Here is a 21,683-nt window from a genome sequence, read left to right as displayed (position 1 = left end):
TGTGAAGGCAGGTTGCTGGACGAGAAGGGCTTTGGGTCTCAGAACATGATCCACAGCCTCACTGCTCACTGGCTGCATGATGCAGCAAGAACACTGCTGCATCTGTAGACCTGCAATGGTGGAAGATCATGTTGGGAGGCAGTAGGAGGCCAGCAGAACTAGGAAGTGAGACACCTCTGTCCAATTCAACCCCTCTCAGCCTGGCACAAAGTTGGGGCTGATATGTACTGTCAGCTCCTTTGTTATTCAGCAAGTCATAAAGGAATGCTGGGTACCAAGTCATATGTTTGCACATATCCAGTCACATATGCAAGGAAACTTACCATATTTTATCTGTGCAACGTCACCAACTACTATCTCTGCTACTGGGATTTGAATAACTTGTCCACCCCGGACCACAGTAAACTTCTGTTCTTGCTCAATACGACTTTGAAGCCCACGGAATTGCTTCTCTTTGCTCCAGTCATTAAAGGCAGTGACAAGTACCACACAAATAACAGAGAGCAGAATGGCAGCACCTTCGATCCAACCAGCTTCTGCCTCTCCTTCATCTTCAGCTCCTCCTGATGCAGTAGCACAGGCTTGAGAGACAAAACATAGCAAAAACAGGTCACTTCAAAAAAGAAAGAAAAGAAAAAGGAGGAGATGCAGCAGCAAATGGTTCATATATATATATAAAAAACATTTAATCCACGTTTCTTTTGTAAGTTCTCACACACAAAAAAAATCAGAACACACATATTGGTGAAATTAGTTTGTGCATTACTGCACAAGAAAAAGATAAACAAATACATGGTATTTACTTATGGGAGATACTTATACAGTAGTCCACTTTTCAACTTGTTGCTTATTTTCTGCTTCTTCTTTTTTTTGCAAGAGGACACAATAGGTAAAACCAAAACCCAAGATAATTTCCCCCAAAACTTAAAAATAATTATTTTTTCTCAGATGAGAATGTTGATTTTGGCAATAAAAGTTTGAATTAAATAAGGACAAATAGCTTGTGAATCACACCCATTTCATGTAGAACCTGAACCAATAGATCCAAATTATAAGAAAGGAGATTCCAACTAAACATTAAGAGACTTTCAGATAGTAAGAGCTGTTTGACAATGGAATGTAGTATTTTGGAAGGTGGTGAACTCTCCAACATACAACCCTCTTGTGACTGGACTGTGAGCTATGCAACTTGCAGTGAGGATATTGGTATTTCCTGTTAAAATCTAGCTATGGAATTTGAATCCCCTACAGATGCTTATAACTTAAAGGGTTATACATGTAAAACTTCATGCAAGTCATGGGTGTAGTGGAGCAGGAACGGGAGATTCTCAGGACTCTTTTTTCAGAGTAGGAATGGCAATGCCATCAGCTGTAGTGTCAAGATAACTGATCAACCTTCCTTGGTCTGGCAAATGAATAAAATTTAAAATTAGCAGATTAGTACAGAAGATGTGAGAGAATGAGGATAATAATCAAGCAGTTCTTGGATGCCTCTTTCTTTTCCTGGAATTCCTGTTAAAGTTAGCAGTTTAAATAGTAACACACCTTTGCAATATTACTTTGTATTCTCAGTAAATGTTAAAAGTTGTATTTCAGCTGATGAAGTTCTTTTGTCAAAACAGTGTGTTTTACAACTTAAACCTATGCAGTCAGAAGTAAGCACCACTGAATTGCTGAATGGAGTTTACTCCTTCAGGTAGGACTGAGGTCATGCCCCACATGCTTGATCCCAGGAATGTTTTGAACCTAGCTTATACACCAGCATGCTAACCACCGCACCATACTTTGCCAGCTCATTGTTCTATGACCAGCAGCTGATCCTAATGAACTGGTTATCATGCTATCCTGCCGCTCTTTGGAGGTGATGATAAACACTGCTGTCAGCGTATATGTACTTTCCTTTGTGGCTTAGCTATGAGGGCTGTCATGATGAATTTGCATGATATTATCTGCAAGTGTTTCAACACTGATATTTTAGCAAATCCTAAATATGCTGCAAAGCAAAGTTAGCATGAATGAATCAAATTGCTCAATGGTGAATATTATGCTATAATTTCAGGGGAGTTAAAGCAAGGATTAATTTCACATTGCATCTGTAAGAATTGCTTTCACGTTAGATTTCACGTTACAGGATCAGCTATGGCTATTCCACTGTGTGTGTGTACAAACACACCTATTGAGAATTACTTGACTTTGCCTCGCAGCATGCAGAACAAAAGCACATTCCAAACTGATAATCTACTCCCAAAAGAGGATATTCAAATAAACTGGACAATTGCTTCAAAATGGGAACTCCTTTAAGAAAAGGAAGCTGATCTTACACTTCCCTTCACTGGCTTGGCTTTTAACCTGAGCTGCGCTTATATTCCTAAGAATAACCGCTGGCAGAGCTGTTTCTCACACACACTTTACCACTTGGTGATGTATCAGGTATCATTGACAAAAGTGACAAAAGAAGTACCGTAAGTAGACCACTAGTGCTTGACAAACCTAAAAAGGAATGAAAAATCTCACTGCGACAGAAAATCAGAAATACTCTGAAGGCAGGAAGTGTCACTATATCTATTATTCTATCTCAACAAAAGATTCCACAGCACATCTAGAATGCACAAGGAAGTCAAAGTGCACAGTACACCAACATGGTACAGCAACTGAACTTCAAACATGCTGAAGTGCAACCCAGTTTCTGCAGCTGCGGCTATGCCCCATCAGTAGCAACAGCACCAAAGGGAGTTACACAGAGAGTAGGAAGAGCAAATATGTGATCCCTTTTGCAAATGGGCTGCTTCAGCACAGGGACAGAACTGAATGAATATTCAAACTGCATCCACTCAGCCCTAATAAAAGCAAGGCCATTAAAACGATCGATTTTCAAAGTATCACACCTTGTGCATACAGCCTCCGCATAAAATCTCTTCTTACTGGACTCATTCTGTACCAGCAGTTACATCAAATATGCTCCGGATACACCAAGCTGGATGCTGTCCCTAATTGTGCAGTGACGTGTTAGATCCAAATTTCCTCATAAGCAGAGGACAGCATTGTCATTCGTTGCAGCGCAGTTAGTCTTGCATTCAGGCTTCAGCAGGCAATTGCAGTCAGTAAGGAAGAGGCTTGCTGTGGTTAGTGCATAATGGGCCACAATTTCTATTTAATCTAGGGGCAGATCAACTCAAATTGGTAAGCTAATAGTGAGGGCAGGCTGTCCACTATCTGCACTTTTATCAGCTTTGCATGACACAGTTGCCCTAGCAGCTTCCTGTTGATGGTGAAACCCTGTGCTGGGGGAGTACAGTTTGACTGCAGCAGGTCTCATACCAGGCAGTTTGTGGGCCAGTTCTGCCCTTGTCCCCCTGTTTTCAGGTTCCTTTCTCACCTTGGGGAGGCTCCCTGTCCATAAGCACAGTGTATTAATCCAGGTGCTATTCTATACCCACTTACCAGGAAGTGAGCCCCATTGAACTTGCAATCAGATCCATGGGGGAACTGACAAGATGTTGATAAATTAAAATTTGGGATAGAATTAAAAGACTGAAACTTAGCCTTCCAAACCTAAGCCATTTCCCACTAACCGGCATTGTATTCCTGTGCAAAACACAAACAAAATGCTCTCTGGCAGGACTGCTGAACTGACTGAGTACATACATGTTGTCCCTGGATGGGGATGGAATTGAACATTAATTGCTTGAAAATATTTTTAAATGCACTAAAACTTTTATTAATTTAGCACAAGTTTTTAACTGTTTCCTGGTAAAATTTACTGGGCTGTAGCTGGATAGCACCACATATATCAGCAGGTTGTTGTGATTTCCACAAACCTATATCAGCAGCAACAGTTACACATACATACAAACAAAGCAGGGAGTAATGAACTTTTCAATGAACACAGGTCAGTTTGGGAAGAAAGATGTCTAGATACATGCTCTTCCCTGGAGAGAAGCTGTGCTAGTCATTACCTCCACAATCCCTACAACATTAATAGTTCACTGAAAAGTGTTGCCTTAGGGGAAGAAGATGACAGCAAGGAAATGAAAGAACAATATAAATTCAGGGGTAGATTTTAAAAATAGAAATTGAAACATAATGGGCCACCTCCAGAGATAGTTGTGTACAACATTTTTTCCCACTTGAATAGTATCATCACTATAATGAAAAAAGTGGAGGAATATGGCACATAAGGATCCACCTTCCCCAAGGCACAGCATGATGAATGATCCTTACAGACAATGCGTGGTTCCAAAATAGATTGCACTGGCCAGGCTATGCACAATTTCATATTGCATAATGCATCTGCTTCCCACCAATTGTACCTTCTTAGGAAACACCAGTTGCTGTAACTCTGCACAGAATGATCCAGTTCTGTCAACCCAAACAGTACTTCTGCTCATACAATTCCATGCACAAGCAGCACACACCTGTGACAAGCCTGGACCATGCCCAGTAACGATTAAGTGTCAGCTGCCAGCACAGGACACTTAGCAGAAGGCTGGTCCCAACACAAGCGTGAATTGCACAATGCACCAGCACTCCAAATCTAGTTCCTAATCCTATGAATTGCTGCCTCAACACTATGACTCAAGGAATTGCATAGGATTGCATATAGAACAGGAAATTAAGCAATTGTTGGCATGTAATCTAGGGAGGATACTTAATGCACAGAAATGTGCGTGTGTGCATGTGGACAGCTTTCTGAGTTTGAATTCTGCATGCTAAAAAGTGCTCTATGTGAGAGAGAGGGAGGAGGGGGAAGAAAGGAGAGAGGGGGGGGAGAGAGAGGGAGAGAGGGAGAGAGGGAGAGAGAGAGAGAGAGAGAGAGAGAGAGAGAGAGAGAGAGAGGGAGCGCTCTACATATTACACTTGAAATGAATGCATGGTTCTTTTAACAGATGGCCAACATCATCAGCTTTAACTGGGCCAATCAGCTATTGCAGGCAGAAGTTATTCCAACCACTTTTATTACCATTTTTTTTTACAGAGGATCATCCTGTAAATTCTCATTACTCTGACCATCTGTCAACTGGGATATCCCTATAGACCAAAGAAAATGGGCTGTCATAAACATATCTGATGTGATCCACCATATGTATTGCTTGATTCCCTATAAAAAGTAGATTCAAGAAAAGCAATGAAAACATTCCTAGTGAGCAATGTATATGTACATGCTGTAACATAGTCTAAAGACAAACTTGCAATAAACCATCTCTTTTGGTTTCTATACAAAACAGATATGCAAATGAGAAAGAGTAAGTTTTCTAAGGAGATTTATTGCCAACATAAACATTGCAAAGGAATAAAAGTGACTAATAAAAGGAATAAGGAATAAAACTAAAGATGATCATCAATGCATCCTCATCTCAAGAACAGAAATAAAGTTAAGTGTTTTAAGACTGGGAAAGGGTAGATTTGAGATGTGTAAGGGAGGCATAGACAATGTACAGCTCGGGGGGTAGGAGTAAGAAAAATTTAATCACAACTAAAATATATTTGAAACGCTGTTGAAACACATTGCAAAATATCCTGACTGTCTGCAAAACCTAAAAGGTTGGGACCAAAGTTGATTATCACCTTGGAAGGAAAGAGGCTTGGTAAGAGAAGGAAAAGAGACACTTGGTATGCCCACCCACATTTATTTGGCTTTAAAAGCCTGATCCTTAGCTTAAGGTTAGTGATCACTTAGATTAATGATTAGATTAACAACAACAACAACAACAACAATAATACCACCCTATATCCGGAGGCCTCGGGGCTGTTCACAGAATAAAATCTAAATGTGTATAATGAAGGCGCCAGGTGAACTTCTCTGGGGAGAGCATTTCACAGATGGAGAGCCAGTGCAAAGAAGGCCCATTCTCGTGTTGCCACCCTCTAGACCTCTCGAGGAGGAGACACACAAAGGAGGGCCCCAGAAGATGATCTTAGGGTCCTGGTAGGTTCATATGGAAAGATTCAGTCCTTGAGGAATTGCAGTCCTGAGCCGTTTAAGGCTTTGAAATGGGCCCAGAAACTAATTGGTAGCCAGTGCAGTCGGACCAGGATCGGTGTAATATGCTCAAACTGTCTTGCTCTGGTGAATAACCTGGCCGATGAATTCTGCACTTGAAGTTTCCAAACCATCTTCAGAGGCAGCCCTACGTATAACGCATTGCAGTAATCTAACCCTGAGGTTACCAGAGCATAGACAACAGTAGTTAGGCTATCCCTGACCAGATAGGGGTGTAGCTGGGCCACCAACGGAAGCTGATGGCACTCTGGGCCACTGAGGCCACCTGAACCTCGAGTGACAGCAAAGGATCCAGGAGTACCCCCAAGCTACAAACCTGCTCCTTCAGAAGAAGTGTAACCCAGATGATCTCCCGCCCATCCAGTCTAGGGAACCACCCACTAACAGTGCCTCCATCTTATCTGGATTGAGTTTCAGTTTGTTGACTCATCTAGTCCATTACCAAGGCAAGACACTGGTCCAGCACATCTACTGCCTCACTTGCAGATCTAAATGAGGAATAGAGCTGAGTGTCGTCAGCATACTGCTGACAGCGCACTCTGAACCTCCAGATATCGCCAGCCAGCGGTTTCATGTAGATGTTAAATAACATCGGGGATAGGATTGAACCCCACATTGAAGGTCCCATGGGGCTGAAAAGCATGATTTGTGTAATAATAATACTAAGGGATACCTCTCTGTGATGTTAGATCCATAACACATCTGGGGTGAGGTGACACACCACTGAACTTTATCACTGTTCCATGACATTGTCACATGACATTAGGATAGATGTTAAAAACTGAGAGAAAATTAAAGGACTCTACATACGCAAAAATGGAAATTTGAAATAAAATAATGGAAATGAAATAAAATTGGCATAATCAAAAGCAGTTAACCCAAGAGAATATTAGTAAAGAAAATAGTTTTACCTTCATTTTCCTCTCCAGGTGGATGGTAAAATGAGAGCCCAAGAGATATGATGGCTGCTATTTCCAAAATGATAAGAGTCACATCCTGTAATGCTTCCCAGACTAACTGTAAGAAAGTTTTTGGCTTCTTTGGAGGTATAAAGTTTTTCCCAAAAATTAGCTTTCTTTTATCTAAGTCAGCAGCAGTGCCAGGCAATCCTATAAATAAATGAAACAAAATGGTTTAAAAGTGACCGCCAAGTATGTCGACACACACATAAACTGCATTTTCAAAGTACAACTTCAGATTTTCATTACAGCATTTTTGGTTTATTAGACTTCTGCTTTTACTATTCTCTTTTGGCGAGATCAGATTCTGCTCAGATTCTGATCAGAGTTCTATTTATTTAGAGAACTGTTTTAGGAATACAGTTCCTTAGCAACTTTTTATTACACTGAAAGAGAAAATTGATTTACTAAAGGGAATTGACAGAGAAGGGTATCATTCATCTAGTGATCACACAGAATACTGGGAAGAACAGAAACAGCAACAAAATAGATTAACAAATTAATGGCATGTAAATAATTCAAAAGTCCCTGTATAAGGCTCAGTAGCAAAGGAGAGAAAGCCGCAGAAAATAATATTGGATGAAATAACTAACCTCGAGCCACATCCAATGGTGGATTTGGGTAAGCAGAAAAAAACTTCTGCAAGGTGAGACACACATTTTTTTACTGACTCTCCATAACAATTGCTGCCCTCCATGCAATATCCTATACTCAGGAACAGCTATTTGAGTAGCAGAGTAGAAATAAGGGATTGGCAAAAATTGTGTACCAAACCTTGTACAAGTGGAAATGTTTTTCACTAGTAATAGCCATCATCAGATGCTAGCTCTTATTTTCAATTTAGCATTATACAACACTTGGAAAACTGTATGTGCTCTCTAGTTTATTAATCCCCACATATTGCATATTTTAGATGTTATTATTCTTCCATTTGCAGATAAGAAACTGATACATTTGCATCCGTTGAGATTCAGTTAATTCACGGCTTAATCTGAACTGGGAATCTGTCCCCTAATTAACTATCTTCAGTTCCACTGGTCAGAACATCCTCAGGCTGTGTGAAATGGTATGCTTACAATCTCATACAAAACTAACACTATGTGACATGGGATACTGTGCGGAGCATAGAAAACATAAAAGGCAGAAATGTGAAAGATTTGAGCAGCAATGAGTTCTTAGATGGGGAAGAGCATGTGGCAGGAAACAGGGAATAAGCTTGTATCTGGGAAGGATACATTTTAGCACCATTTTCTGTTTCTACCACTCTGTACAATAAGACTAGCACTGTCGGAAGTACATACAGTGGTACCTCGGGTTAAGAAGTTAATTTGTTCTGGGGGTCCGTTCTTAACCTGAAACTGTTCTTAACCTGAAGCACCACTTTAGCTAATGGGGCCTCCCGCTGCCGCTGCTGCGGCGCGATTTCTGTTCTCATCCTGAAGCAAAGTTCTTAACCTGAGGTACTATTTCTGGGTTAGCAGAGCCTGTAACCTGAAGCGTCTGTAACCCAAGGTACTACTGTATGAGCTTGGAGTTTGACTTTCTTTTGTATGATTTTTTTTAAAAAAAATGCATGTACCATACATACATTTACTGTATGTACCATTTGCAACAACTTCAGAAATACATAGCGTGCGCACATGTACACACACAACACATTTCACCAGGCCTTTTTCATTTTGTTTTTTGTTTACCTTCCGTACGCCCTACTCCCAGATTCCTTTGAAAACGAGGGAGAAAGAAAGCTGTCCCTTTTTTTGCCTTTTAAAAGCTGTGTGTCTTTCTCTTTATCTTCTCTTATGCTTCTACCCACATACACCAGACAACCAATATTTCAATTTAAACAGCAATGGAGGGTGTGTGATAAAGGTAAGGTAAGGTAAGGAGAGAGCTTTATCTTTAGGTAGCTCAACACGCAAGGCAAGTGTGGAATCTATTCCAAGCACAAAAGAATGCAGGAGCCCTGCTGGATAAAACCAGTGGGCCCATGGATGGGTGGATGGATAGATGGATGAATAGATAAATAGATATATGACAGATGATAGCTAGCTATCTAGCTAGATAGATAGATAGATAGATAGATAGATAGATAGATAGATAGATGCTATGTATTTAGTACCATCTGCCAAATAAAAATATAGTTTTATGGACATTATCAGATACTCTATGTAACACACAACAGTGTTTCTATTTTTAATTATATCTATTTTTAATCTTGTATCACTCATTTGCCAAATACTTTAAAAGGGGAGAAGGTTCTTTGTACAGTGTGATATACATGCGTGCAAGTATTTTATAAAGGCTTACTAGCATCAGCACAGTTTTATTTTGTAATCTGTTTTGAAATTATGTGGGAGGATGAAATATTATGATTACTTTGAATGATTTAAACTGTTCCCTGCAGTGCTGCATAGTGTACTAAATTCACTCATGTCTTTGATGCGTAAGCCAGGGGCTTCACTGGAGCAATACATTTCAGCATTGCTCTTATTTTTTTCAATCTCTCTCTCTCTGTCGCACAGAAGCAAAAAACATAATATAATTAATTATTCTGTCACTCCCTCCAGCTACTGAACAGTTTACAATACAGTGCATTTAAAAAGCCATCAGTTGACTAGTCCTTGATGCTGCATGGAAAACCTGGCATAAACAATTCCACAGCAACAGTTTGGGGGGGTAACACAAACAGCACAATTTCATGAGAAGCTAAAGTGTATACTTTCAGGAATTCTGAATTGGTCATTGATTCCTACCCCACCCAAATGGAAATACACTTACAAGACCAGCTGCTGGGAGATACAGCATGTTTTAAAAGCTGTTTAGGAAAATGCTTTCAAAATGATGTGCGTGGATTTCTTTTTCCAAAAGCATAACTGAGGGATTACACTCTCTCTCTCTCTCTCTCTCTCTCTCTCTCTATATATAAACATCTTGAACTATCAGTCTGGACTGAAGGCAATCCAACACAAAGCACAATGATCTCACCGATCCTACAATGCTGATGTAGTGGCCAGAAGAATTCACAGATATTTAATCCGACAACTGAATTAAAAGCCTATTAAACTGATTGCTAGGCATTAAGGTGAAATACAATAGAAAGGCAAGGGAAGTGGGCGGCGCAGTGGTATAAACCACTGAGCCTAGGGCTTGCTGATCGGAAGGTCGGCGGTTCAATGCCCACGACGGGGTGAGCTCCCGTTGCTCTGTCCCAGCTCCTGCCAACCTAGCACGTCAAAGTGCAAGTAGATAAATAGGTACCCCTCCGGAGGGAAGGTAAACAGCGTTTCTGTGCGCTGCTCTGGTTCACCAGAAGCAGCTTAGTCATGCTGGCCACATGACCTGGAAGCTGTCTGCAGACAAACGGCGGCTCCCTCGGCCTATAGAGTGAGATGAGTGCTGCAACCCCAGAGTCGCCCACAACTGGACCTAATGGTCAGGGGTACCTTTACCTTTATAATATAATGGCAGGGGAAAGATGATGAAATCATGGTGGGATCTGAAGTGTTGCTTCATGTCGGGGATGAGCAACATTTCTTCTGTCAAAGGGCTTCATTCCTCAGGGTAATCTTTTGGGAGCTATTTGCCAACAGCAAGTGGAGCCAAAGTCAGCAGTGGGCAAGACCAGAATCAAAATGTATGGGGTCAACATTTTCCCTCCTCTCCTGTCATCCTTTCTCTGCTTGTGTCTTTCTCTTTCTGTCACCTCCTTATCTGCACCCACCTTTCTTTCTTTCTTTCTTTCTTTCTTTCTTTCTTTCTTTCTTTCTTTCTTTCCCTTCCTACTTGGGCCTGCCTGTGGACTGTCAGGATAGGAACACATCTCTCTTGCTAGACATCAGAAGTAAACATCCCAGGGGTGGTCTGACCTAGGAAGAATAGAGCAGAACTACTACTTTCCTCAGTTGGGACACTATATTTCCATTGAAGCAGCATAGTGTTTGTTGCTGCTGCATCACACTGTTGACTCATATTAAGCTGGCGGCCTACTAGGACCTCTAGATCCTTGCCGTGTGTAAAACTGGCATTTGTGCAGCTGGTTCTTCCTGCCTAAGTTTATAACCTTGCATTTGTCCCTAGTGTAATTCATTTTGTCAGTTTGGGCCCAGTTCTCCAATCGGTTAAGGTAATCTTGAATCCTGATTCATTGGCTAGTTTGCTGCAAATTTGATGAGCAAACACCCTCCATCCCTAAAAAACACCTTGATCCATGTCACTTATAAAGACATTGAACAACAACAGGCCCTGGACAGAATCCTATGGCAACCCACTTGTAATTTGAATCCATTTGGTTTACACAAGAAAGGAGATTCTGGCTGAACATCCGGAAGAACTTTCTGACAGTAAGACCTGTTTAACAGTGGAACAATCTCCCTCAGGAGGTGGTGGACCTTCCTTGGAGGTTTTTAAGAAGAGTTTGGATGGTCATCTGACATGTATGCCTCAGTTTAGATTCTCTGCATCGCAGGGGACTAGATGACCCCTGGGATCCCTCGCAATACTACAATTCTATGTATGTGCATTAGGGGTATGAAGCAACCACAAGATTTTCCTTGCTTCTGTCTGTAGCATTTGGAATCCCCACCCCCCACTCCTTTCCTCCACATTATAGTGTTGCCTGCATGTATTGGCCAGTATCTCTTTTTCGTTTCTTTGTCAAATTCAATTTTTTGCCATATTCTTTTTCTCTCCTCCCCTTTTCTCATATGCCACACTCACTTTAGTATTGTCTGCTTTTAATAAGAAAAAACTAAAACACGCTAAACACACACACACCCCAATTAAATATGTAGCTGCAATGCAGCATTCTGTGTCTAATGCTGCTTCTGAGCTGAAGGATACAGCAACAGAGCCTCTTAACCTGAACTGCCATTATTCATTTACAGCCTCAGTGTCACTGAAGGATAAACATTTTTTTTTAAAATTAATGCAGCCCTCCATTCTTTATTCTGCTTCATCTACAAAGAGAAAACCAACATGTGAATAATAATGCTTTCAGGAACCTTCACTGAATATTCTGGATATGCCCTTGTTCCAGAGCTGGTGAATGAAGTCCCCCTGTCCACAAGATCTTCCTAGCAATTCCAACAGAAGATGGAAATCCATTATGTGCTCTGCTTTGCATATTCATATCTTCTCCAGACTGAATAGGGCAGCAATGTACACACAATAAATTCTTGTTCACCTTTGAGCCACACCAGTTTCTGGTAGTTCTTGGTATTTAATTGAACTCAATGAAGTGTGTGTGTGTGTGTGTGTGTGTGTGTGTGTGTGTGTGTAACCAACTGCAAGAGTGCCTACATAATCGCTACTATTAATAAACTTACAGCATCTTCAAATTTTAATTAAATCTCACCTCACATTTGGTGTGCTCTGCTTCAGTAGGCAAGTCAAAGCAGCTCTGAAACTGGAAACAGGATCTTCCCACACAAGCGTACCCAGGTGTTTAAAGCTATGTGTCTACAATCACGTGCGATAGTGACACATATAGTATGTTAGGGTTACCATATTTTGAAGAGCAAAAATAAAAAAGAGGGCAGATTTGCCAGGACTCATTTGTAGGTGGGCCGGGGGCAGGGGAGGAAGGAGGAAGATAAAATAGTAGTAATACTGTGGATGCAGTAAAAGATAAAATGTGTGTGGGAATATTTAAAAATGGAAATAAAGCATGGAAATGAAAGTAAAAAATAAAAATAAAAGGGGGCCCCCGATATACAGGAAGAAGGGGATTCCCCACCCCCAAGAGAAAAGGAAGAAAAGGGGGGAGGCGATGAGTAAAAATGCAAAAACAAACCGAAAAAGGAGGGGGAAGGTTTTTTAAGTTTAATTTAATTTATTAAAATAAGGATAAGGATGGTAATTGCCACATCCGGAGGTCGGAGCCATTCCTGAGGGCTGGGGGAGCATCCTAAAGAGAAGCCCTCATTGTCTCAGGCTTAGCTTCCCCTGCCATTTTCAGTCTCTTCTGCACTTGCCCACCAATAAATAATAATAATAATAGGGACGAATCCAAGCAACCCAAGGCAAAAGAAATTACACATCAATAGGACTGCGGTGGGGTGTCCAATCCACAGCAACAGGCCTCTGGGGCTTAACTGCCTGGGGATCAATGAAGCAGCTGCGGTTCTGATGGAAGCAGCACCAGGAGCTGCCACACTCCTTCTCCTGTGCCTTGTGGGTTTTGGCTCACAGCCACAGCTTTCTGGTGGTGGGTTTGCTCTCTCCGGTGGCACAACTGCTGCTTCCCTCACCTGCCTTCACAGACTGCCAGGGGGGCCGTGGGAGGGGGGCTTGGAACTTGCTGGGGACTCGTGCCTCACTGCCCCACGAAGGAGTGTCCTAAGGCTGCAGCCAAGGCCCTAAAATTAGGATTAATCGCACCTGGTTGTTTGCACAGGAAATGAGGAAAACCAAAACCGCCAGGGTCTCACCTTGGCCTGCCACCAGCCAGGGCTTCCCCACACACCCAAGCCCCACTAGAGCATGCCAGGTCCTGGTCGAGAAAGCCCTTTCCCCGTGCTGCTCCTGCTCCTTCATGCCCTGGTACCAGCCATGCTTCTCCAGCTGCTCGCCCTGCTCAACCTGAGCCAGGCACCATGGCTTGGAGGCACCCCAACAGCTTGGGGAGTCTTGGCGGCATGCAGAGGGAGTGGCCTCTCGAATGAGGTTCCTCAGGTGTGGACCAGGAGAATCCAGAGGTAGACCCGTGGTGCCAGTAGAAGGTGCTGGCCAAAGGCCCCAGTGGCGGAAGAGTGGCAGGGATGCAGGGTAGGTGCCCGGAGCAGGGCTTTCAATGTGTGCCACGGAGCTGCAAAGCGCCCTGCTTGCCCAGGCGTGCCCAGTGACCAACGTGCTTCTCAATGGCAGTGTCCTCCTGGAGTGGGGCTGGCCTCCTCTGCTGGCTGAAGAAAACAAGGGCCACAAGGCTCCTGTTTCCACTGCTGAGGTTGGCCTGCTACCAAACAAAAAAAACCTGGACATTTTGTCAAGTTTAAAAAAATCCCCTTGGACCCAGATTTTACCCCCCCCCCCCAAAAAAAAGAGGACATGTCTGGGAAAATCTGGACATATGGCAACCCTATTGTTCACCATTGTCATATTTGGACCTTTGGTATTTCGTGTGGAATGAGGCATTGTGCTGGTTGTCCCCTCACTGGAAGCAATTTTGTTTCCCGATGGAACAATCTCCCCCTATGCTGGTTTCTGGTAGTAGAACAGGTTAGTTGAATCCAGCACTAATTTTATATCGATATAACCAGATATACCTTTCAATAACAATTGTTCTGTTGGTGACATGCAAAAACTATAAAATCAGTTTAAAACCACAAGATTCACATAAGTATATCTATATATCAGCACTCCCACTAAACCATTTTAAATCAGAGAAGATGTCTTAAAATCAAGACAATCAGCAATTACAGTAACACAAGCCAAACAAGTTCCACAACAACATTAAAAGATAGCATAATACTAGAGAGATTAGAAGAATAGAGTCCAAAGGCCTGCAAAAATCAGGTTGGGTTTTTTTGTTGCCGAAAAGACATTAAAGTGTGCACAGGATGAACCCCTCCAAGGAGAGGAATCTATCAAAAGAGGCCGGTGCTGAGAAGGCTATTTCTCTGTTAGGGTGTTTAGAGAAGGGCCTCCATTGATCACCCAAGTATACTGGGTAGATAGGGTAGCAGAAAAAAGCAAAGAAAATAAAATTGGTGAAATGTGGCAGAAACAAAGCTACTTATTTTGAAGTGGGTGAAAAGCTGAGAAATCATCAATTCAAAAAAGCCCAAGTCCATGTAGGAAGGATGTAGGATGTTGCAGCCTGAAGCCATGAAAGCTTTAGAAGTCAGAACAAGCACTTTGAATTGGTCCAGAAATTTATTGGGATTCAGTGGAAATGAATTATTATTATTATTATCCTTATTTCAATTTATATGCCATCCTTTTTGAAAAGATTTCAGGGTGGTGTACAACATTAGAAACACATTACAAAAAATCAATGATTAAAACATAACAACTGTTTACTGCAATGCTGCTGCAGTTACAGTAGTGCAAGGCCATTTTTGTATCGTATCAGAAAGGATGCTTGTGTCTCAACTGAAAAAGATGAACAACCCCAACTTGCCAACGTGATTCTCTAGGGGAAGCACAACCTCCTCAAGAACCACTCCAATTGAATTTCTACTTTATATTAACAGTATTCAATTTAATATGTAGAGATCTGGTCCAGAGATTCTGAGAGTAGATTTCCACCCATGGAATCTTTCTCACACACATAAGGAGGGAAAGATGATTTCTCACTTCTGCCAATTTCCCCTCCCCACTGTAGTCCTCCAGAAATCTGCTCTGAAACAGCATAGGAAGCTATATAGAAGGATGTAAGGGGAAAAGAAAATTGGTGAAAGTAATATTTTCCTTTTTCTTTCTGTAGCTTCTGTTGGATCCCCTGACTCAGTTTCAGACCCAGCATATCCCTTCTGCAAATGGAAGGATGTCCCCTCCGTTCATAGAAGGGCTACTCTGAATCCAACCCAAAATACTCAGCCTGCAGCTTCCTGTATATTATAAAAAAAAAATGGGGACAATTTCACAGCAGGCAGCTTTAAAAGCAAAACAGAGAAAGCTAATTTCAAAGAGCTGTATCAATCTATCTTTGACTTTTGAAACTCCTTAACGCTGAAACTGAATAGTTTTTAAATGGTCCAGGAGCTTCCTGGGGTCTTAAATTTATCAGGCACCTTCTCATGCCCTTGGTTTGTCCTTGAAGAGACTCTTTACAACCATGAGTCACCGTTTTCCAGCATTCATATGGCTCTCAGTCAACTAAGCAGAACAACACAGAATTAATCATACAGGGAAGTCTCTGCATAAACAACTTGGATGAAAATATGGAGGGGATGCTCATCAAATTAGCAGATGACACCAAACTCGGAGGATAGCCAATATCAGAGAAGACAGAATCAGAGTTCAAGATGACCTTAACAGATTGGAGAACTGGGCCAAAACTACATAACAAAATTAATTTCAATAGGGACAAATGTAAAGTTCTTTTTTTTTAAAAAAAAAGCTTTTTATTAGTTTTCTTACATTTTACAAATTTCTTACTAACAAACACACACACAAAATTTAAAAATAGGAAAATAATAAAAAAGGAAGAACATACATACATCCATAAATCTATAAGTTCTTAAAAGAAAATGTAAAGTTCTCCACTTAGGCAGAGGTAAAGAGATAAAGGTAAAGAGACCCCTGACCATTATGTCCAGTCGAGGACGACTCTGGGGTTGCAGCGCTCATCTCACTTTATTGGCTGAGGGAGCCAGCGTACAGCTTCCGGGTCATGTGGCCAGCATGACTAAGCCGCTTCTGGTGAACCAGAGCAGCACACGGAAACACTGTTTACCTTCCTGCCAGAGCGTACCTATTTATCTACTTGCACTTTGACGTGCTTTCGAACTGCTAGGTTGGCAGGAGCAGGGACTGAGCAACGGGAGCTCACCCCGTCGCAAGGATTCGAACCACCAAGCTTCTGATCTGCAAGCCCTAGGCTCAGTGGTTTAACCCAGCTGCATAAACAGGGGTACCTGGTTTGCCAGTATTTACTGAAGGACCAACAACAGAATTTAACTGTTCCTTTTCAAAAACTGCTCCCATGGAAGCAAAAGTCATTCCTCTTACTATCAACAGCTTCATATGCGTAAGCAGTTGTAATTTCATCCATCCAAAGGAAACCATAGAAGAAGTTACATGCTAATAATGCAAAGATATATCTGTGACTATTTGTGGAGTCAAGGATAGTGTAAATTTCCACTCTAAGGGAAATTTCAGACATGCATTAAAAAAACCCAACCATCTACCTTGGCAGACAGGGTCAAGCTGACCTGTACCACAGTCCAACACTGAGTAACATGCTCTTTCCAAAGGCATTATTTAGTATCCATCACCTTTTATGGGTATTGTTCACTTGAATAATTTCTGGGCATGTCATAGGACTCAAAAATCATATTGCCTTTCAGTGGTTCATAAAATTACAAGGGCCAGCTATAATTATAGCATGTGGGTTTTTGGTTTTAGGAAAACAGGCTCTAAGAAATTACAGGCAGAACGTTGTAGGTTTTCCAACAAAATGGACAAATTGAAAAAGAGACGTTCAGAGCTCCAAAATTTGCAGAGATAAGGAGCACTGCAAAAGGCTTTCTGGTCAAAAGCAATTTTTAAAAGTAACCAGAGCTGCACTCTGGTTCAGATCTGTTAAGCAAGGGTCACAGTAGTCATATTGCCCACCTATTAGTGGAGTTTAATGGCTCTCTCTGCTCTGTAGATATTGTGGGAGTGCTTCTAGTGTCAACAACTTTTGGATTTGAGAAACATTAAGGTCTCAGCTACTCTTTTTAAAAACAACAGCAGCAATACAAAAACAACAACAAGCACTTCTTGCATATACGTCTTCCTAACACAAGATTTCAACAGATTGTGAAAGAGCATATTAAACATAAATAAAAATACAAATGCACATAGTGATGTGCTCATGTGCATAACATATTCTCAAAATTATTGTGTGCATTATTTCAATGGCCTAGATGGGGGAAAACATGACAGGATAGAAAGCTGCAGCAAAGGTAAATTGTGCATGGGTAGCAATCTTTAAAAAGTCTAAGCTGTGTACAAACCACACATTTAAAGCTTATTACTTCCCCCAAAGAATTTTAGTAAATGTTGTTTATCCTCCACAGAGCTACAAATCCAAGCACACGTAACAACCTACAGATCTCAAGATTCTTTGGGGGAAAGCAATGTGCTTTAAATGCATTGTGTGCATGCAACCAAATAAATAAATAAATAAATAAATAAATATGCAATGGTGAAGTAATTTGCATTTGGTAAAACAGAAAGGAGAATTCCCTGGATGTCTAGATCCAGGTTTGGGACAAGTACTCTTAGGTGAGAAAACCACAGCAGAGATTTAAAATCACAAAATATGCAGCAAAGCAAAGCATGGAAATATAGGCTGTTAGACCTATAATATATCCCCTTCTAAGTTGCTTCCAAAATTACCCACTTCCCTTAGCATAGAAAGAGACCACACATTTGGTAAGTTAATTTTTTTGTTTACTTAAAACTCTTCAAATGTCAGATTCACATGCTTTTCCACACAACAACAAGAAAAGGCAGGCAGCATAACTAAGTTTCAGAATGGTGAGAGTTTCACATTACTTGTATAGAAACACCAAGATGGCTTGCTTAAGCCACACAGTCTAAGCTTGAATCAGCTTAGACATCCTGCGCACTGTCATGCCAGAGGAGTACATGCTCTGGTTATCTCCCACTTGGACTACTGCAATGTTTTACAAGTGGGGCTGCCTTTGAAGGTAACTTGGAAACTACAACTAATCCAGAATGTGGCTGCCAGACTGGTGATTGGGACAGATCTACTTTGGCTCTCGGTACATTTCCAAACACAACTCAAAGTGTTGGTGTTGACCTTTACAGCCCTAAATGGATTTGGTCCTGTATACCTGAAGTAGGGTTGCCATATTTCAAAAAAAGCTATTTTTAATGAAAATCGCCAAAAGATAATCAACACTTATGACTTGGGTTGCCATATCTTCAGGTTTTCCTGGACATTTTCATGATTTTTGGAAATTCTGCCCAGACGCTATTTTCAATGGAGAAATCCCAGATGTGTCCAGGAAAACCCAGACGTATGGCAGCCCTACCTGAAGGAGCGTCTCCAACCCCATCAGTCAGCCCGTACACTGTGCCGAGGGCCTTCTGGTGGTTCCCTCATTGCAAGATGCGAAGTTACAGGGAACCAGGTAGAGGGCCTTCTCGGTAGTGGCATTTGCCCTGTGGAATGCCCTCCCATCAGATGTCAAGGAAATAAACAACTATCTGACTTTTAGAAGACATCTGAAGGCAGCCCTGTTTAGGGAAATTTTTAATGTTTGATGTTTTATCATGTTTTTAATATTCTATTGGGAGCAGCCCAGAGTGGCTGGGGAAACCCAGCCAAACAGGCGGGGTATGTATGTATGTATGTATAAATAATTGAATATAATGGATACTGGTTGGGTTCACATGGTGGAAAGAGAGAGAACAAAGAGTTTGGTAACACTTCCACCCAGTGTGAGGGTGTGTGATCTAGCTAAGCCTGGCAGGTCAGCTTACTCTATGCTTTTAACCTCTTCATGCATTCATTAAAGTTAAGCATGTTGGCTATATGAGGCTGGATTTATCCCACAGTTCTCTGAGCAGAAACATGTAGTTCATAACAAGGGCCCAGCGGGACTTGACATCTTTCCGCAGGGCCCGCAAGACAGAGCTGTTCCACCTGGCCTTTGGTTTGGATTCAGTCTGACCCTTATGTTTTCCCTCCCTTTATGGTTTTGATCCATGGGCTACTTTTAAAATGAGGCTGCATTTTAAATTGCATTTTAATCTGTATTTTAAATTGCCCCCTTTCTTTCCTCTATTATGTTTTTACTGTAATTTTACTGGTGTTAGCCGCCCTGAGCCCGGCTCAGGGCAGGGTATAAATAAATTTTATTGATTGATTGACTGATTGATGACCACCAGAGGGAAAGGGTGTCTTGAAATGCACCTTATAAAATCTACTTGAATAGCATATACATGATAGATGATGCTTCCATTTTTAAACTTTTATCTGATAATAAAAATATTATAAACTATCTTGACAGAAGTCACTGGCACTAATTGAGCCCCCGCAAGAGATCCGAGTTGCTCCCCTCCAACCCCATGTCATCCCAATCCAGCCAGAGTACCTCTGTCTTTGAAGGATTTAACTTCAACCGGCTCCCACGCAGCCATCCAGTCACAGCTTCCAAGACATAGAACCTCTTGCCTGGTTGCAAATTAAGGGCAGCGGCTGCTATTACTGTACACACCAACTTGTCAGCTATTGCTACCTCACAGCCACCCAAGAAAGTAAACTTCGGTTGTTCCCATTTACAGAAGACACATTGGGTGACAACCAGCATCTTGCTCAAGTTTACAAAATGGCTAAGTGGAATATGAACTCAGTACTTCTAGTTTCCATTACAAATCTCTATCCTATCCGCTATACTTAGTGGGTTCCAGACCAGATGTATAATATTAACTCATGAATTTTCAGGATGAATCCAGTCTCACTGTAAATGTTTGACTTATTTTTGGAAAAATACCTTATACAATATTTAATATTTTAAATAAAATGCTGAAGTGGCATTGAGCTTAATTATTTAACTTCTGACACATACCCTGCTTTAAAAATTCAGTATCTAACTGCAGATCTAAAAGACTTCTCTATAAATAAATCATTATCTTTGAAGTAATAACAAATTTTTCAAAAAATACTCCCAAATGTTTTAAGCAGAGCACAGGATGTTCTGTTCCTCCTCAAAAAGTATGTGACTAAACAATAATAGTTATGGGATGCACATAATTTTACATAATTTGGGGCATATTAAAATTGGTACCTAATACAAAAATAGAAATATGTAGCATGATTTCATGGCATTTTTCTGCAATAAATGGAAAACTAATAATTAGATGGCAATTACATGAACACTAGGACAATTTGCTTTATCTAGCACATACCTGTCACATAACTTGTATAAATCAGAGTGCATTATAATTTAATAAAATGCAGGAGAATTCATATTAATTATGAAGAGTATATAATAGGATGATGCTAGGTTAATCTTCGTAATTACAAATGCCAGCTTATTAAACTAAATGTATGGATTCAACAACCCTGATTTAAGTGGATTTGTTTTATTATATGCAGATATTTTGGCTGAACTTTTTGCTCTTCTTTCATTTTGAGTCTCAGATACACATTTAAGCCTATTGCTCCCTGGATTATTTTTCTTTCTAAAATCACATTAGCTTAGTGGGCCTTCTTTGTTCACACCTGTTGATAAATCATGGCTCCTGGTTGAATGAAAGGATGCTGATTCACACCCAGACTTCTGCATATGCAGCGTTACCTGTATTGTCTATATTGGGGAATCAGTGATTATAATGGAGACCTGTGCAGAGAGTTACCTAATATTTAAAGGAACAGGAAAGCAAGCACAGGTGCAGAAATGAATGTGCCTAACAGGGAACCAACCAACGAAGCTTGGGATGGGGAACTTGTGGCATTCCAAGGACTTAGCTATACATCTGCAAATAAAACGATTTGAATGTGTTGTAAAGTGCAATATACAATTCTGACAATAGATGGCAACTGTGAGCTATAGCAATTCAATGCCTTTTTCAAAATGATTTTTTTTTAAAAAGCATTTTCACAACCTCTGGAAAGCCACAGGCCTCTCACCTCTGTTCTAGACCATTGCCATAAGATTTGTTAGAACTGGTTCATACCTCATCTGAGCCAGGATATACACAAATAATCACACATTTTGTTGGCCTACTTATTCGAGCAGTGCAATGTCAAATAAGGCACCCATGTAAGACTGCAGAGTGGGGCATGTTTGAAAGTGGCAATCACTGGAAGGTGACATAACTTTCTATGACCACTTCCTCACACTGCTAACACAAGCTGATAATTCATCTAAGCAGTTATTTGCAGAATCCTTGCAACTCTTAGTAAATCGGGCCCTCCCATAAAGAGGGCATGTATTGCGGTGAGACCTGGAAACCAACACCCTGTGTTGTGGGTGGGTACGTTTGGTCAGATTGGTAGGTCCATCGTAGCTGGGTGCAATCTGGCCAATGGGACGCAG

At 41.1% G+C, this 21,683-nt stretch overlaps 1 protein-coding gene and 1 long non-coding RNA gene across 16 annotated transcripts in view; one reads left to right on the top strand and one right to left on the bottom strand.

Moving 5' to 3' along the window:
* The window catches only part of LOC309364312, a 768,778-nt gene that overhangs the window by 370,395 nt on the left and 376,700 nt on the right, over window positions 1-21,683 (top strand). The window lies entirely within an intron of this gene.
* The window catches only part of ATP2B2 (ATPase plasma membrane Ca2+ transporting 2), a 371,704-nt gene that overhangs the window by 97,814 nt on the left and 252,207 nt on the right, over window positions 1-21,683 (bottom strand). For all 15 annotated transcript variants that reach the window (XM_081901178.1, XM_081901176.1, XM_081901188.1 and 12 more), the window contains 2 exons: window positions 6,913-7,110; window positions 324-581 (listed from right to left, as the gene is read on the bottom strand). In XM_081901178.1, the coding sequence (XP_081757304.1) occupies window positions 324-581; window positions 6,913-7,110 (456 nt within the window). The remainder of the gene's footprint in view (window positions 1-323; window positions 582-6,912; window positions 7,111-21,683) is intronic.

Source organism: Podarcis melisellensis, assembly GCF_964234715.1.
Source record: "Podarcis melisellensis genome assembly, chromosome: 2".
Lineage (NCBI taxonomy): Eukaryota > Metazoa > Chordata > Lepidosauria > Squamata > Lacertidae > Podarcis > Podarcis melisellensis.
Note: the sequence above shows the minus strand (reverse complement) of the source record. Positions and strands in the feature narration are given on the sequence as shown.